A 16,424-nucleotide genomic window follows, 5' to 3' on the forward strand; every position below is an offset into this window, starting at 1 on the left:
TTATTGTAAAAAGGAGAAAATTGAAGTTATACAAAAACGGTGCATTGAACTAGAACATCCTTTATTAGCGGAATATGATTTTCGCAATGATACCATAAATCCTGATATAAAGTAAGTAAATGAAAAATAATATATTCCGAAAAGTAGTTTTTATACAAATTGAGTGAATAGAAATTAAAACTAACACCTCGTAATATTTTAGTATCGATTTGAAGCCATCAGCTGTATTAAGACCTTATCAAGAAAAAAGTTTACGGAAAATGTTTGGTAATGGCCGTGCTAGATCCGGAGTAATAGTCTTACCTTGTGGTAAGTGTACTCGGTAAAGTTTTTATTCAGTCATATCAAATATGACATAGCAGAAGAGTTGTTGGTAGTATTTTTATAAACAATTGTGGATCTTTTTAAATGCAGGCGCTGGTAAAAGTTTAGTTGGAGTTACAGCTTGTTGTACAGTACGTAAACGCGCCCTAGTATTGTGCAACTCTGGTGTATCCGTAGAACAATGGAAGCAGCAATTTAAAATGTGGTCCACCGCCGACGATTCGATGATTTGCCGTTTTACTAGCGAAGCGAAGGATAAACCAATGGGCTGTGGAATACTAATAACTACATATTCTATGATCACGCATACTCAGAAACGTTCGTGGGAAGCTGAGCAAACGATGCGTTGGCTTCAAGAACAGGAGTGGGGTATTATGGTCTTGGATGGTAAATTTTATTATTCGAATTATTTAGTATATACTCGGTTCACTGCAAGAATATATTGTACATAGCGCAAACAAAAATTCATCCGTTTCGCGCATGTTCCTCTATAGAAAGAGAACACCTTCCTCTCAGATCCGTATACTTGCTTCTTTACAGCAGATAGCATAAGAGCATTGACTTGGCATATTTATATTAATTTCTGAAACGTTACATATTAAAGAACAACACAAAAGTACAAAATTACCTTTTCAAAAAAAGGTAAAAAAAGGCGGCTATGTGTGTGCGCGCACCTAAAAATCTTTATTTTTTTAAATTAAAATGATATGTATTAATATTTTCTACAAAATTTCTTATTTAAACCTAAGTGGTATTTACTTAAAATAAATATCTTAAAATTGTGTAATCTAATAAAAATGATATGCGTTTCTTCAGAAAAATGTATGAAATCTTTAAAGTGCGCCTATTATAAAGAGAATATACTTTTTCTACAAAACTCAAGCGGTAGTATTTGTATTCTACAAAATCTCTTATTTTAATCTAAGTGGCATTTACTTAAAATAAATGTCTTAAAATTGTGTAATCTAATAAAAATGTATTTTCATTGAAAAATTTTTCATCAGTTTTAACCCAAGTGGTTGTATTTAATTTCAATAAGTTTCAATAGAATACATAACATTTGATTTAAAAGAATTAAAGATGAAACAGTACAAAATGAGAAAATTTTATTGAAATAAAAAATTTTTAATTCACAAAAACATGGCGCTGCTAAATAGGAAAAGCAGAATAGACATAAGAAAGAATGCAATAAATGTAACACTTGTAAAGTATGCATTATAAAAGCAATTTTTGAAATAAGCTTTAGTTTCTTTAATATTTAAGTAACATTGTAAGTTAAACTTAAGATACTTCCACTTAGATTTTATTAAAAAAATAAAGATTATTAAAAATTATTTGTTTCAGTAAAATTTTCTTATTTCTGTTAAAATATAAATTTGTTTCGAATTATATTACAAAATTTTAATATATTATTTATTTTCAATTAAATACCACTTAGGTTGGGAGATTTTCAATGACAATAGAGAGATAGTAGCAATTAGGTTAGGTTTTGTATAAAAATTATTCAATTTTTTTTATTGCTTTTCCTATCTAGCAGCGCCATGATTTTGTGCATTAACAATTTTTTGTTTCTCATTTTGTACTGTTTCCTCTTTAATTCTTTTAAATCAAATGTTATGTATTCTATTGAAACTTATTGAAATTAAATACAACCACTTGAGTTAAAACTGATGAAAGATTTTTCAATGGAAATACATTTTTATTAAATTACACAATTTCAAAACATTTATTTTAAGTAAATACCACTTAGATTGAAATAAAAGATTTTAGAGAATACAAATACTACCATCTGGATTTTGTAGAAAAAGTATATTTTTTTTTATAATAGGCGCATTTTAAAAATTTCATACATTTTTTTTTTTTTCAAGAAACGCATATTATTTTCATTAGATTATACAATTTTAAGATATTTATTTTAAGTAAATATCACTTACGTTTAAATAAGAAATTTTGTAGAAAATATTAATACATATCATTTTGATTGAAAAAAATAAAGATGTTTAGGCGCGCCCACACACATAAGCGCCTTCTTTTTACCTTTTTTTGAGAAAGTAATTTTGTACTGATATCACGCGTTTTGTATTTGACAAAAACGGTGATTGGAATATTGGACAACAGACGCGGAAACTATTTACATTCGGGGATTTAAATTGATAAACATGCAGGTGTATTTACAAGGCCGTAGCGCGACCGTGCTGGTGCGCGCATATTCGGCGAGTCGCGGATCTCCGTGATAGCTGAGCACTGTTGACAATCGCCGTGAGCTTCAAACCCGGACGGGCGGGCGGACACGGCGATACGGCATTGCGAAAACCAAGCTTGGTCTGCGAACGCGAGACGCAAGGCGATTAATAATGTATGCAAGCGCCACTCTGTGTCGAAAATGTAAAAGGGAGAATTTCTTAGGGCGACGATGATAATGACGCATCTGAATGTAAAAACGTCAAGATTTGGACTTTGCGTCACGATATTTCCGCTCGTAGGGCACGGAGAGAAAAATAAAAACATTTATTATACAATTTGTCTCAAAGCTATTGATTGAGACTACTCAGATCTTGATCGGTTCAGCCGTTACTGAGATCTGATAATTTTGTTATGCTTGAACTCGCTGACTCGCGTAAAAGAGGCTCGGTCTTTCTCACTTTGCGTTCATTCCGAAAAAAAACAGGCGCGAGACGCGACCTCGCCTCTTGATAGATTAAATTTGCTAAAAGACATTGAGTGTCTTAATTTTTATTTGTGTTTATTTCGTAAATTCAACAAAAACCAATATAATATTTATAGTTTATTATAATTTTTTTTATACATTAATTTGATATAGGGGAAAGCAGAGTAAAGACGTACACTTAAGCCAGATTGCTTATTTCTCCCTTAATATGGCGAATAAAATTATCTCTTTATTATTAATACTTCATTTAATTCTTTTACTATCATTTTTTTTGCTGACACTTTATTTCTTGCTTCAGGTTGTTAAAAAAAAAAAATGTTTAAGAAAAAATTACATTTTAGATTTATGGTTATACGGAGTTGCCTCCAGCGTCGTGGCAACTCTGTATAACCATATATACATTATAAAGTAGGCTATTAAGCTATTAAAAAGAAATAAAAATTTATACAGAAAACTTATTTTATTATTTTGAGGAAGAACATATTTTACAGAAGTGACTTTTTTAATTATTTATACAAAAATCACAGATAAAGCATCTTTTGCAGATTTAGTAACACTGCACGCCTCACACATCCACCCAAAGCACGAACAACACCGGAATCAAATTCTTTATCTTTTCCAAATTTCCCACTTATTAGGCAGGTGACCTTTGACCCAATTTCTTCTCTCCTTACAGCCCTTTAAGTTGTACTTTGTTGCCCCAACCCCGACCTTGTAAAAAATTAAAAACAAAACTTTAAAACTTTGTTGCCAACAAATTTTTGTTTTGTGTAAAACATAGCTAAAGAGATGATTCTTCTAAAAGCTACCAATATATTTATAAAAGCATTCAATTTACCTCTATAAATTATTGATGGTCACAAATAGTAAGAAAAGCCAACAAAACAAGATTTCTGTAACAGTACGCGCACCGTGCACAGTAGATCAAGAAACTCATTCTGACGAGTTTACAGGAAGCCAGGCTTTAGCACTTACTGGACTCATTTTTCTTCAAAACTTAACGGAGAAATTGAGTGTACAGCGTTGCCTCGGTGTACGATTTAGCCCCGCCTTCCCGTATTAATTTTTTTTTCTACAATTTTTAGTTTTTCTGTTATTATTCTAATAATAACTCTTATAATAAGGTTTTGTAAAATAAGAATTATTTTTTAAAAATAGAAAGATATTTGACCGTTAATGTAACATACAAATCTAAACAAAAAAGCCTTCCACGGTCGTAGTTAGATTTTGGTGCTTCGTATTTACTCGCGTGATTTTATATACTTTCTCAGATTCAACACAAACTGCCCGCCGTTACTTTCGGTCATAACGCAGATATAATCGAACAAGAGTCAGTAATATCACATTTATTATTAAATTAAAATGAATTTAATAATACACGATGCTCACTAACATCTAAATAACCCCCCCCCCCTGAAAAAACTGTAAAGAAGTTATTGCGAAAAATATCACCTCAGAGTTCGAATCTACACAAATCTAAACAAAAAAGCCTTCCACGGTCGTAGTTAGATTTTGGTGCTTTGTATTTACTCGTGTGATTTTATATACTTTCTTAGATAATAATTGTGATATTACTGACTCTTGTTTGATTATATCTGTGTTATGACGAAAGTAACAGCGCGCAGTTTGTGTGAATCTGAGAAAGTATATAAAATCACACGAGTAAATACAAAGCACTAATTATTTTTTTGTTTTGTGTTCTAACTTGTAATAAAATTTATTGTTATGTTTTTTTTTAATTTTTAGTCATTTGTCTATAAAATTTTATTTTTTATATTTATTGCTTTGTATATTATTATTATAATATTCAACTATAAAAACTATTTTTAATAAAAATATGTATTATAGATTTAACTATTTCGTAAATCATAGAATCCTAGTTGTGTAACTTAAATTCGATTTTGAGTTAACCTTTAAATACACCGATCCCGTAAAATACATAAACACATTTTCGGGTCTGGGAAACATTTTCAACTTTGAAAAGTTATAACTTTGGTTCTAATCAACATTTTCCAACAATCTTTTTTTTCTTATGAAAGTTCAGAATCTCTGAAATGTGACTGCATAATCGATATTGCCAAAAAATGACTTATTGTTATGTTATAAAAGAAAAACTATTAAGCAAAAATTAGAAATTGTTCAAAAATCCACTTTTCCTTTAAAAAATCATATCTCCGCAATAAAAAACTTTTAAGAACTTTTAAATACGGCATTTTAAAGTTAAAGAGTTATACTTTCAAAAAAAATAATGTTATTGTCATTCCTTTTAGAAAGTAGAATTATATAATAAGAAGAATATGTGGTATTTTTGGGTGTCTAAAAATCCACCTTTAAAAAAAAATTATACCTTTGCAACAAAAAACTTTTAAAGATTTTGTAATACGGCGTTTTAAAGCTAAAGAGTCATACTTTTAAAAAAAATTATGTCACTACTATTTCTATTAAAAAATATACTTACGTAACAAAGCAAATATGAGGTATTTTTCATAAATTCAATGTGTCTAAAATTGAAAATTTGTGTTTTTTAATATATTTCGGACCCTACGCAAAAATCCTTTCTTTCACGGCACTATAGTATTTTAACTTTAGACAGAGTAACATACGCGAACAGCCCTATCTGAACGTGTTTTGTTCAGTTTTTTACTCACCATAAAGTTTCATTTACACATTATATGGGTCGCAATGACCCTAACAAAACTTTGCTGCCGTGCCGTTCGAATTCTAGTTGACCAAAAAAGTTGATCAACCATATCAATCAAAAGAGGAGATTTCAAACTTTTTTACGTCCTGGCCCGAACCTCCTATCTCATTCCGTCTTCACACAGCAAGCGTTCGAAACTTTATATGGGGTCTTTCAGACCCACACCGAAATATAAAGATTATTTCACTTGTTCAATTTTTTAACAATAAGTGCGAGCCTGAGCGCGCCATATTTATGTATATGGTACTGGGTAAGGCGCTACTACACTCTCTCCACTATGTTGTCCGTATGCAGACTTGGGTATATTCTTGCTATGAACCGAGTATAATGATGTTTGTTTTTATACAATAAATAATTATGATTTTTATTTAGAGGTGCATACCATTCCTGCGAAAATGTTTCGTAGAGTATTAACAATCGTTCAGTCTCATTGTAAGTTAGGTTTAACGGCTACGCTCTTGCGAGAGGATGACAAAATTGCCGATTTGAATTTTTTAATTGGTCCTAAATTATACGAGGCTAACTGGTTGGAATTGCAAAAAAGAGGATTTATTGCAAGAGTACAATGTGCAGAAGTTTGGTGTCCTATGACACCAGAATTTTACAGAGAATATCTTGCTTGCAAAATGAGCAGAAAACTGGTTAGATTTTGTTATATTTATATAATTTAGAATCTTAATGTATATTGCACCTTTTCACGTTATATTCTCTTATAATTTTAGTTATTGTATGTGATGAATCCAAATAAATTTCGCTGTTGCCAATATTTAATTCGATATCACGAGAGACGTGGCGATAAGACAATTGTCTTCTCCGATAATGTATTTGCATTAAAACACTACGCTATTAAAATGAATAAGCCATACATTTATGGTCCTACTAGTCAGGTAATCACAAGCAATAATTTTTTGAATATGTAAAATTATACCTTGTAATTATAATTCTTGAGATGATTTATATTTTTTCAAATAATTCAAATTCTGATTCTAAATTTTTTCTGTTTTCAGAGTGAAAGAATACAAATTTTACAAAATTTTAAATTTAATATGAAAGTGAATACAATATTTGTCAGCAAAGTAGCAGATACTTCTTTTGATTTACCCGAGGCTAATGTCTTGATTCAAATTTCATCCCATGGTGGGTCTAGAAGGCAAGAAGCACAACGATTAGGACGTATTCTTAGAGCTAAAAAAGGTATAATTTATATTTATGTGGAGGTGTGTGTCCATGTGTCTTCAATGCGTATAGAAATATATATTAGGGCCGGTATTTATAATTGATTCTTATATTTAATATTAGGAATAGTGATACTGCAGAGAGTATTGTTACTTCCACTATATATCCCATCTTTCCAACGTACTTCTAATCTACTAGGCACGAAAAGAGCGTCTGAGGATGCTCTTTTCACGCCTAGTAGATTGATGGTTAAGTTAGGTGGTACATTGAATGGTACTGTTATGCCCATTCTTTGGCTGAGCTTGAGAAGCTGGCCGAAGGAACATTGATTAGACAGAGGAAGCGCGACTGGTTTTTGTTCTGTTCTGGGACGCCTAGCTGTCACGAGATATTTAGAACAATTCCGTTACGATTTATTTGTATAAAGTTATTAGATTAAAGTTAGTGTTCCTTTTTATAAAAGAGTATTTTTTTTTGCGTCATGAAAACGAGTGTCTTTGCGCGAGTTAACTGTGTACTCGTTTCGTCGAATACAACATTTTGGGGGCTTGTCCGATTTTGGACCACGAAAGATGGATATCTCAGAAGATTTAACGGCATCAACTCTTGCGAGAGCGGAGGGACTCTTTGAAAGAGAATGCGTGTTTGTACGCCTGCTAGACCTCGACTCCACCGAAGCAAATTTTCTTCGGGCGGTTGCTGTAGAATTGCGTCAGCTTCGTGCTGAAAGACAGAAGCAGCGGCAACGTGAGGAGGAAATGCAGGCATTGCTTCAGGAGAGTGACGAGAGACTACAGCATATAGAGGAGCGACTACAACAATTTTTAGGCCAGTCGTTACTTTTATCTTTTTGTCCTTCTACCGCGGAGATTCCTCGGGATTCCAGAAACGCGAGCGTTAATTTGAAATTGAAACCAGATATTTTTGACGGGAATGTTCCGCTGCGCGAATATTTTATGCAATTTGAATTAATCGCGCGGGCGAATAATTGGTAAAATTCTAAGAAGGCGGTCGCGTTAGCTTCAAATTTACGGGGAAAAGCGCGTTCAATTCTAGACGGAATAACGGAATTAGAAGATTTTAAAGAAATTAAATCAAAGCTCGAATTACGTTTTGGAGAAGATCATTTGTCAAACTTTTTACGCACAGTTTACGAATCGTAAGCAAAAATTTGGAGAAGATTTTGCTTTGTTGGGAGCCGATTTAAAACGACTTTCACGTTTAGCTTATCTGAAGTATCCTCAGGAAGTATGCGACAAGATTGCTTGTACTCAATTTATTATCCAGTCTCTGACGGATTTTTGAGATGCACTCCAACTAGAAGGAATTTTTTCCTTGCGTTCTGCAATTGAGAGAGCAAAAATGATTAAAGCTATGCAGGAGAGCAGTTTTTCTTGCGTTTCCTTAAATAAAGACGGCGGAAGGAAAAAATTTTATCTTAGAGAGCAAATGAGACTAGAAAATAGAAAAGAAGGAACTTCTTTAGAGGATTCTGAAAAGAAAAATTTGAATAAGTGGAAGGCTAAGAAAGAATGTTGACAATGTGGTGCAAAAGACACTACAGATCGGAATGTCCTGCGGTTTCTTTTTTAGCAAAGGGAAACTAGGTTTGATTGAACTTATTGGGGTCGGCTCGACTGTTTGAAGAGAGACCCCAACATTTTTAGAAATTAAAAATTGTAGGAAAATTAAGTTAAAAGATTATTTTTGTTATCTTGGTCTTATTGATGGATAGGATTATATTTTAAGATTGATACAGACTTAGACGTCTCTATATTAAAGAAAAAATTTGTAGTACCACTTGTTGAGGCTGATAGTGTCAATTCCTTTCAATTGAGATATCCCACTGGAGAAAAAGTTTCTATAATTTTTGAAAAGGAAGTTAAGATTGTTTTAGGACATCATAGCTTAGAATTTTCAGTCTTTATTGCAGAAATTGAAGACGTATTCTTGGAGTTGATTTTTTTTCTAAGTTAAATTTAGAAAGAGTTTTTGATTCAAATTTTTGTTCTTTGAAATCTAAAGATATACAAAGAAACTTTTGTACCCGAATTAGTGGAGGTACCAGTGGAGTTCCAGATTTTCTTGAGGATTTTTTTTTTAGGGGTTCTGAGAATTTGGATGATTCTCAGAAAAAACTTTTTGCAGAATTTTTTCCAAAATTTTAAGACGTTTTTTTAGGGGAAATTGTTGCTGAAAATTGTAAAATCATTGAACCTTTTATTCAAACAGAAAATTGTTCTCTTATTAAGCAAGTTCCTCATCGAGTTCCTTTACAAATGAGGGAAAAAGTGAAAAAGATCATCGAAGAAATGAGGCAACAGAGTGTTATTGAAGATTCAAATAGTCCTTGGACTTCTGCAGTTTTGGTTAAAAAGAAAGATGGTCCAATTAGATTTTGTGTAGATTACAGAAAGTTAAATAATGTGACTCTCAAGGACTCCTACCCTATTCCTAGGATAGATAATTTAATTGATCGTTTCTCAGGAAATTCTTGGTTTTCCACTTTAGATCTCAAAAGTGGATACTCCCAAGTTAAAATTTGTCCTGAGGATTGAGAGAAAACTGCTTTTTTGATTGGAAAAGGGTTGTGGCAGTTTACCTTATGGTTATGCCTTTTGGACTTTATAATGCACTGGCTACCTTTGAATGTCTTATGGAAAAAGTTTTTCAGCAGCTACTTTTTAAAATCTGCCTGGTTTATTTTTGCGATGTCATCATTTTTGGAAAGTACATTGAAAGTATCAATACTCTCTGCTATATTGCTCATCTCTTGTCTTAAGGCGATGCTGGAGTCGTCTGTATATGAGGATCAATAAATTTTTTTATTAAAGACACGGATTAAAAAATCTTTTTACTGAATGAAAGTATAGACAATAACAAAGTCCGATAGCTACAATTTGATATAAAAAACGAAAAAAAAATTTATAAAAATATAGTTATGTTAGTCAACATTTGCTACGCATAGAAATTTGAGACTTTGTACGTGTAAAATAAGCATGGTCCGACCTCGGAATTATAACAAAAAACGATACTGTGCTTTTGGAACAAGTCTAGCAGTTGTAGTATAAGAGAAACTATTCTTCGGGAATTTCATATGTAAATTACTGCGTGCGCAAACATCTTGAATAGAAACAGAACAATAATTGAATAACTTGGTAGTTTAAAGAACTTGCATTAGATGACGCTGAAGTCGAAGAACAGATGAGTGCATGAAAGTGTAAGTGCGTTTGAAAGAACGCTAGCCTATTTCTCTTATTCTTCGCCCTGTTCGTGACCATGAGTCGCTTGACTTTTCGTCGGAGAGAAATTTGCAGTACCAACATCGAATGAGTTTTACCGTCACTTCAGCATTGCCTTAAGATGTCACCAATCAATCATACGCTGCGATCAAAGTCTTGCTAATGATTTGAAGCATTTGATTAATCAATCAAAATAAAGAATTTGACATGTTGATCAATTGAAAGATGCTTCAAAGCATTTGCAGCATCATTTTGACCGTATCTAATGAGTCGTATTAGCATTTTAAAACATTCCTTAAAGGGGTGCTAAAATGACACTTGAACGTCGGTATTATAGATCCTTTTTTTTAGCAAGAGTCGAGCGGTACGTGGTCGCGTGCGGGTGGAAGGGTAAAGGAAATAACATTGAGGCCAGGTGAATAGGCTAGTGTCTTTTGTTAAACGCACTCGTCTGTTTTTGTTCTTCAATTTTAGCGCTATCTAATGCAAGATCTTACTTACTATGTTCCACAATAACTGCTCTATTTACCATGATTTATTTTTGTTGCATTTTGTTGTATTTTCAGGCACGCAAATCTTTTATATGAGACTTTTAAATCAAATTTCGGAAATTCTACGTTGTTTTTACGTGTAATTTGCACAGTAATTTCATTTTAAAGAAAAAGACTCAAATATTTGTATGAAGCAAATATTGGCACTTGTTGATAGCTTTAGATGCCATGTTGGACTAATAGTAAGATTAGATAAAAAAGATATAAATTTAGCATTGTTAGCATAAAGTTGATCCGGCGGGTCCCGATAGCGCACATCCCGATAGCATACAAATCACTTACAATGGCAGATGCCTAGAGATTTTCCGTAGGTTGAGTTAGATAAGTCAAGATGATTGGTTGCGCTATCGGAACCCTCCCAAGTTGATCACTATGAGATACATTGACGACTATACTTTAATTGAGAAAAAGGGATTTTAAATCTCTAAATTAGGAAAACGGCGTGCACGAAAAATAATCATTCTTAGTCGGTAAAAAAACAGATACTTTTAACATCTTCTTAAAACAGTTCAAATACGAATTGACTATGAATATCAGCCTGTGAAATTGTTATGAAATTAATAGCGTTTTCAATTGCAGGCGGTTTGACTCAACTCCAACGAGGTTAATGACGCCATATGCTAAAATTGTCCAATAAGAACCTACAATAGAGCATGTTATACCATTAATCTACCACTGATTGAATTGAAACCCACTTCAGTTGAAAACGCTATTAAGTCTATAAATTCTCAATCCGATAAGCATATATAAAAAGTAAACATTACATTACATTTCGTATTTTAATGAGATTCATCAAGTCTTTATTTGAGGTCCTGTCTTTAATTTATTTAAATTTATACGATGTTAACAATAAATCTTTCTTATTTGACTCCAATCTTTTTAATTTTAATTATGCATGATTAATAAATGAAAGATTCATGGATCTTAATTTCATAACTGTTTCATAATAGAAATTTTTACATGGACTGAAGGGAGGATTTGAAGCCTATAAGAATTGATGCATAAATTAATAAATATATTATATATTTAATTCTAAACGATTATTCATCATGTATAACTAAAATTAAAAAGATTGAAGTCAAATGAGAAAGATTTATTAAAACATAATATGTTTATAATATAGAAGAGAAGAGGGTATATGGCACCCATTTTCATTTTATTGAATAACTTTGTTTATAATTAATATTTTCTATTGTATTGGGTGTACAACTTAATTTGGTTCGTTTTTTGCTTGAAAAACGCATTTATTTGAACGATAAAATGAATTAATACTTTATTTAAAGTATTGTCCGTCGCTAGCCATTACTTTTTCTCATCTTTCTGACAATTTATGGATTCCGTCGCGGAAGAAGCATTCATCTTTTGAAGCCAAGAATGAATCGAGCCAATTTTTGATACCCTGTTTTGAAGTGAAGCGTATTCCAGTTAAAGCGTTCTGCATCGATCGAAACAAATGGTAGTCGGAAGGGGCAAAATTTGGGCTATAAGGCGGGTGAGCCAGAACTTCCCATCCGCTATTTTCCAAATAGTTTTTAACTGAAACAGCAACATCAGGCCGAACGTTGTCAAGGTAAAAGATTATGGGCTCGTGTCTGGTCGCATATTCTAGACTTTTTTCGGCTATAGCTTGCTTTAAACGGATCAATTGTCTGTAGAAGTCTCCCATGATGGTTTGACCAGATTTTAGCAGCTCATAGTGGATCACACCCTTCTGATTCCACCAAATACCATGGATATTTGCCATGGAACATTAACATGGATATTTGGCTTCGGCGTTGATGTTTCTTTGTTGGTCGGGCTTTACCAAAATAATTAAAAAAAATTAATTTAGTTTAAAAGAAGCACAGTACTTTGTTACAAAATTATGTATTTTTAATTTTTCATTGTTTAGAATTTTCCTGATTTAGAATTTTCTTGCATTCAGAAGCTGTAGAAATACCATTAGAAATTTCATTAAAAATATTTTATCCTTGTTTAACATTAAACAACAAGCATAAAATGATGTCACTAATGTTTCTAAACACGCTCTTTAGAGTGACAATCGATTTATCGAAGAAATATTTTGATATAAAAATTTTGCTTAAAAAACCATATTACCAAAATTCTATGTTATTGTTTTAACTTTTTATAACTCGAAATGTATACGCCGAATAAAAAGTTAAATAACAAAAAAAAACATTAGTGTATGTACCTTTGTGTGATAATACACTCAAGATTAAAAATAATGAGAAAGTGTATGTAATTAAAGATTAAAAGTGTACTGTGAAAAAGTTTAGAAGTTCTCAAAAGTAAAAATGCCTTATAACAATTGTCAGTCATTATGTATTGGCATATTAGCATCACTAAAAAACGCTGGGCTACTGAACGAATAACTCCCTAAGCAATTGTTAGAATACGTTACCTAATAATTTAACAAATAATAAGGGTAGCCATATTGTGTCGACAGCCATAATACCCTCTTCCCCTTTATTTATTAATTTATGCATTGACTCTTAGACTTTTCAATACATGTATTTTTAGTTTTAATTTAGAGTCTTATTCATTCATTGAAATTACTTAATAAATTTATATCGTTAAAACTTTCATTACATAGGTGCAATTGCGGAAGAATATAACGCATTCTTTTATACACTCGTATCACAAGATACAATGGAAATGAATTACTCGAGAAAACGTCAACGGTTTCTTGTGAATCAAGGTTACGCTTATAAAGTCATCACAAAACTTGCAGGCATGGATGAGGTAATGATATAATCAATTTTGTGTATGTGTGTATGTATGCTCGTGCACGTTTGCGCGCTCGTACGTGCCTTGTATATATTTATGGCGCAGTTTTTTTTTTTATGTGTGTGTAATATATACATTTAATATGGGCTATTTTTTTTAACTTGTACATTTAGAATATCTCTGTTGTTTTTAAGGGGTTATAACGTAAGAATTTTTCCTTTGTGTAAGAAATTTTTTCTCTTTTAGTAATTTTTTTACATGGAATGGAGTAATCAAAAAACGGGTTTGAGGTTTGATTTTATTATAATTTCTAGTTATAAAATATATTTTTTAATTTAAAAAATACTTTAAACAATGTCCTCTACATGACGCCAAAGATAACCTTTTGCGCTATGCTAGTCCAATTGGTGTGCAGGATTCCGGCTGACTGGTATGCCGTAGAACAAAAATTCAAAATTTCTTATATTCTCAGATAAATTTGCCATCGAAGTATGTAGGATTTTTAAAAAATATTAATTTTTGTGGAATTTACACTAATTTGAAAAAAAGTATACAAATTTTTACTGAAAATTGTTTATAAAATTTGTTCTTAAAAAAAACTAACAATTCTATTAAAAAACGACTACGTAATTTGATAAACAATTTAACTTAACGCAGAATAAGCTTTGTTTGAAGTTGATCTGATGTAAATTGTGGTAGCTACGCTGCACACCAATTTGAAAAATGGTGTTTTACAGAAATCGCATTTAAAGTTTTGTAACGAGAAAACTTGTAATTATTAGAGGCTCGCCGTTAATCTGCAATGTCTGCACCATACAATTGACCTTTTATATTCATATATTCGTCATCTATGGTTTTCTGAGCTGATGTGTTGCGGCGTGAATGCTATCCACGCAATTGTGATCCGCGGCGTATTTCTCGCAGTTGGGCATGGTCGAGAAGGAAGTACTCTTTCTCTAGTTTTGTATGCAGTTTATTGTTAATTCTCACAACCGAAATGAGCCAATCTCGTGTATAGCAGCGAACTTGTAACGACGTGGTGACGGTGGTACAGAACAATGATGTGTCGAACGGGAATACCGTACGTGTGTTTTTGCGTGCGCTGGTGGCGGAAGAAGAAGGAAACGCCGAGAGAAACCGAACGGACGCAACGCGGCAGGGCGAATGGTAGCGTCCGTTGTCAGGCGACAATTTGGTTAGGGAAATTAGCTCGCGCGGGAGATACAAATCAGACGCGATGTAGTACGAAACAATGCCGCCCCCTTTGAAAGGACGTGTTTTCAAAACAACACAAAAAAGTAAAGAATTGACTGTAACGCAAATGGATCAAGTCCGGTTAAACTAGTTAAAGCTATACATAAATGCTTAGTTAAAATTATACATAAATCACACATAAAACGATAAAAAGAAAACAATAGTAGCTTATAGCTTGATTTGTTACAACTTATATATCTACAGGTAATATAGCTAATTTTGATAAGGGTCTCACAAACGAGCCCTTTGCGTGTTGTTCGCACAACGCCGTCGGAACCGGCGTGAGCCTCTTAAACTCGCCCTAGCAACCATTGCATCGGTGCTAGGCCTTGCTGTTTTACGAGAACCAGTTGCACCGACTTCAACTGCTCATCTTTGCTTATTGGAGCGTTTTTGCAGAGAGTGGAGGTACTCGACACTCCATCTTTGTCAAAAATGTTGTCTCAATTGTTCCACTCTCTACCAGCGCGTCAATCGGTTTTCGTTTATATCGGATATGTCGTGGCAAGGGAAGCTGTTCATGGCTGTTCCAATCAAGAAGTGCTCAGGGCTAAGGAACGATAGGTCGTTCGGATCAGTGCTCAGTTGCGTGAGCGGACGCGAGTTCAGGATCGCCTCAATTTCGCTTAGCACTGTGGACATTTCCTTGAAAGTGAGGTGAGCTTTACCGATAATTCGTGACATGTGATGCTTAGCCGACTTTACAGCAGCTTCCCACAGGCCTCCAAAGTGAAGCGCGTTGGGTGGAATAAAATTCCATGAAGTCTCCTGCTCTCGTAAAAATCGCTTTATGTCTGTTTGTGCTTGTTCTGAATTGAGGAGGTCGTGAAGTTCCTTGAGCTGCTTGCTCTTCAGCTCCGAATGCAGTTCCATTGTCAGAATACATACAGATTGACTTGTCTCTTCGTGAAATGAAGCATTGGAATACGTTAATAAAGGCATTTGAAGTAAGAGCGCTTATCAACTCAATGTGGACTGCCTTCGTGAAGAAGCGTACAAAGATTGAAATGTACGCCTTGCTATTACGGGCATTTCGCCGTTTGCCCTTTCTTAGTACTATGGAATCGGCGTAGTCGACGCTACAATGCGAGAATGGCCTTGATACTGTGACACGGCTTGCCAGCAACGAACCCATTATCGCTTCTGATTGAACGGGCTTGGTCCTAAAACAAGTTATACAATCACGGACGAATTTTCGCGTGCTCGATCGTAGCGAGAAAGGCCAAAACCGCTGCTTAACCGCGGCCATGGTGGCTTGTACTCTGGTGTGCATGTTACGCACGTGTTCATACTTTATCAAGCTTTTCGTCAGTTCATGTTTGCGCGGCAACAATATGGGATGCCGTGCCTCAAATTGCAAATTAGAATTCTTAAGCTTACCTCCCACTCGGATGAGCCCAAATTCGTCTATAAAGGGGGACAGATATAGTGTACTGATGGGATTGCCTTTCCTCAGTGCTTTGTATTCTCCGGAAAACGCACTTTTTTGTACTGTTTTGCATGCGATATTTAATGCGTTAGATATCTTAGTATGGGAGATAAAACTTCTCGATGGAATTGGTTGGTATTTTTTGTGAAATCTAAGGCAATAAGCAAAAATGCGGTACATCTTGTTAAGCTAGAAACCCTACTCATCAATTTGTCAACTACTGAAAAATCAAAGGTGGCAATAGCTATGGAAACTCCCCGCCCTTCGGGAATGTCATCTCCTAGCTGAGAAAACCTTCCACTGGGCTAACGTTCTTGCTCATATTGCAAGAATATGAGCAAGAGCGTTAGCC

General features: G+C 33.6%; 1 protein-coding gene across 4 annotated transcripts in view; it reads left to right on the forward strand.

The window, feature by feature from the left end:
• Window positions 1-16,424, forward strand: part of LOC105202499 (general transcription and DNA repair factor IIH helicase subunit XPB) — a 32,294-nt gene that overhangs the window by 6,044 nt on the left and 9,826 nt on the right. Inside the window, exons 7-13 of one of the 4 annotated variants that reach the window (XM_039453112.1) lie at window positions 14-111; window positions 203-309; window positions 415-711; window positions 6,066-6,334; window positions 6,416-6,580; window positions 6,701-6,887; window positions 11,242-11,462. In XM_039453112.1, the coding sequence (XP_039309046.1) occupies window positions 14-111; window positions 203-309; window positions 415-711; window positions 6,066-6,334; window positions 6,416-6,580; window positions 6,701-6,887; window positions 11,242-11,270 (1,152 nt within the window). In that variant the 3' untranslated portion in view covers window positions 11,271-11,462. Of the gene's footprint in view, window positions 1-13; window positions 112-202; window positions 310-414; window positions 712-6,065; window positions 6,335-6,415; window positions 6,581-6,700; window positions 6,888-10,462; window positions 11,117-11,241; window positions 11,463-13,255; window positions 13,405-16,424 lie in introns of those variants that run through there. The other 3 variants (XM_039453111.1, XM_039453110.1, XR_005575477.1) reach the window with 3 other exon arrangements.

Source organism: Solenopsis invicta, chromosome 8 (genome assembly GCF_016802725.1).
Source record: "Solenopsis invicta isolate M01_SB chromosome 8, UNIL_Sinv_3.0, whole genome shotgun sequence".
Taxonomy (NCBI): domain Eukaryota; kingdom Metazoa; phylum Arthropoda; class Insecta; order Hymenoptera; family Formicidae; genus Solenopsis; species Solenopsis invicta.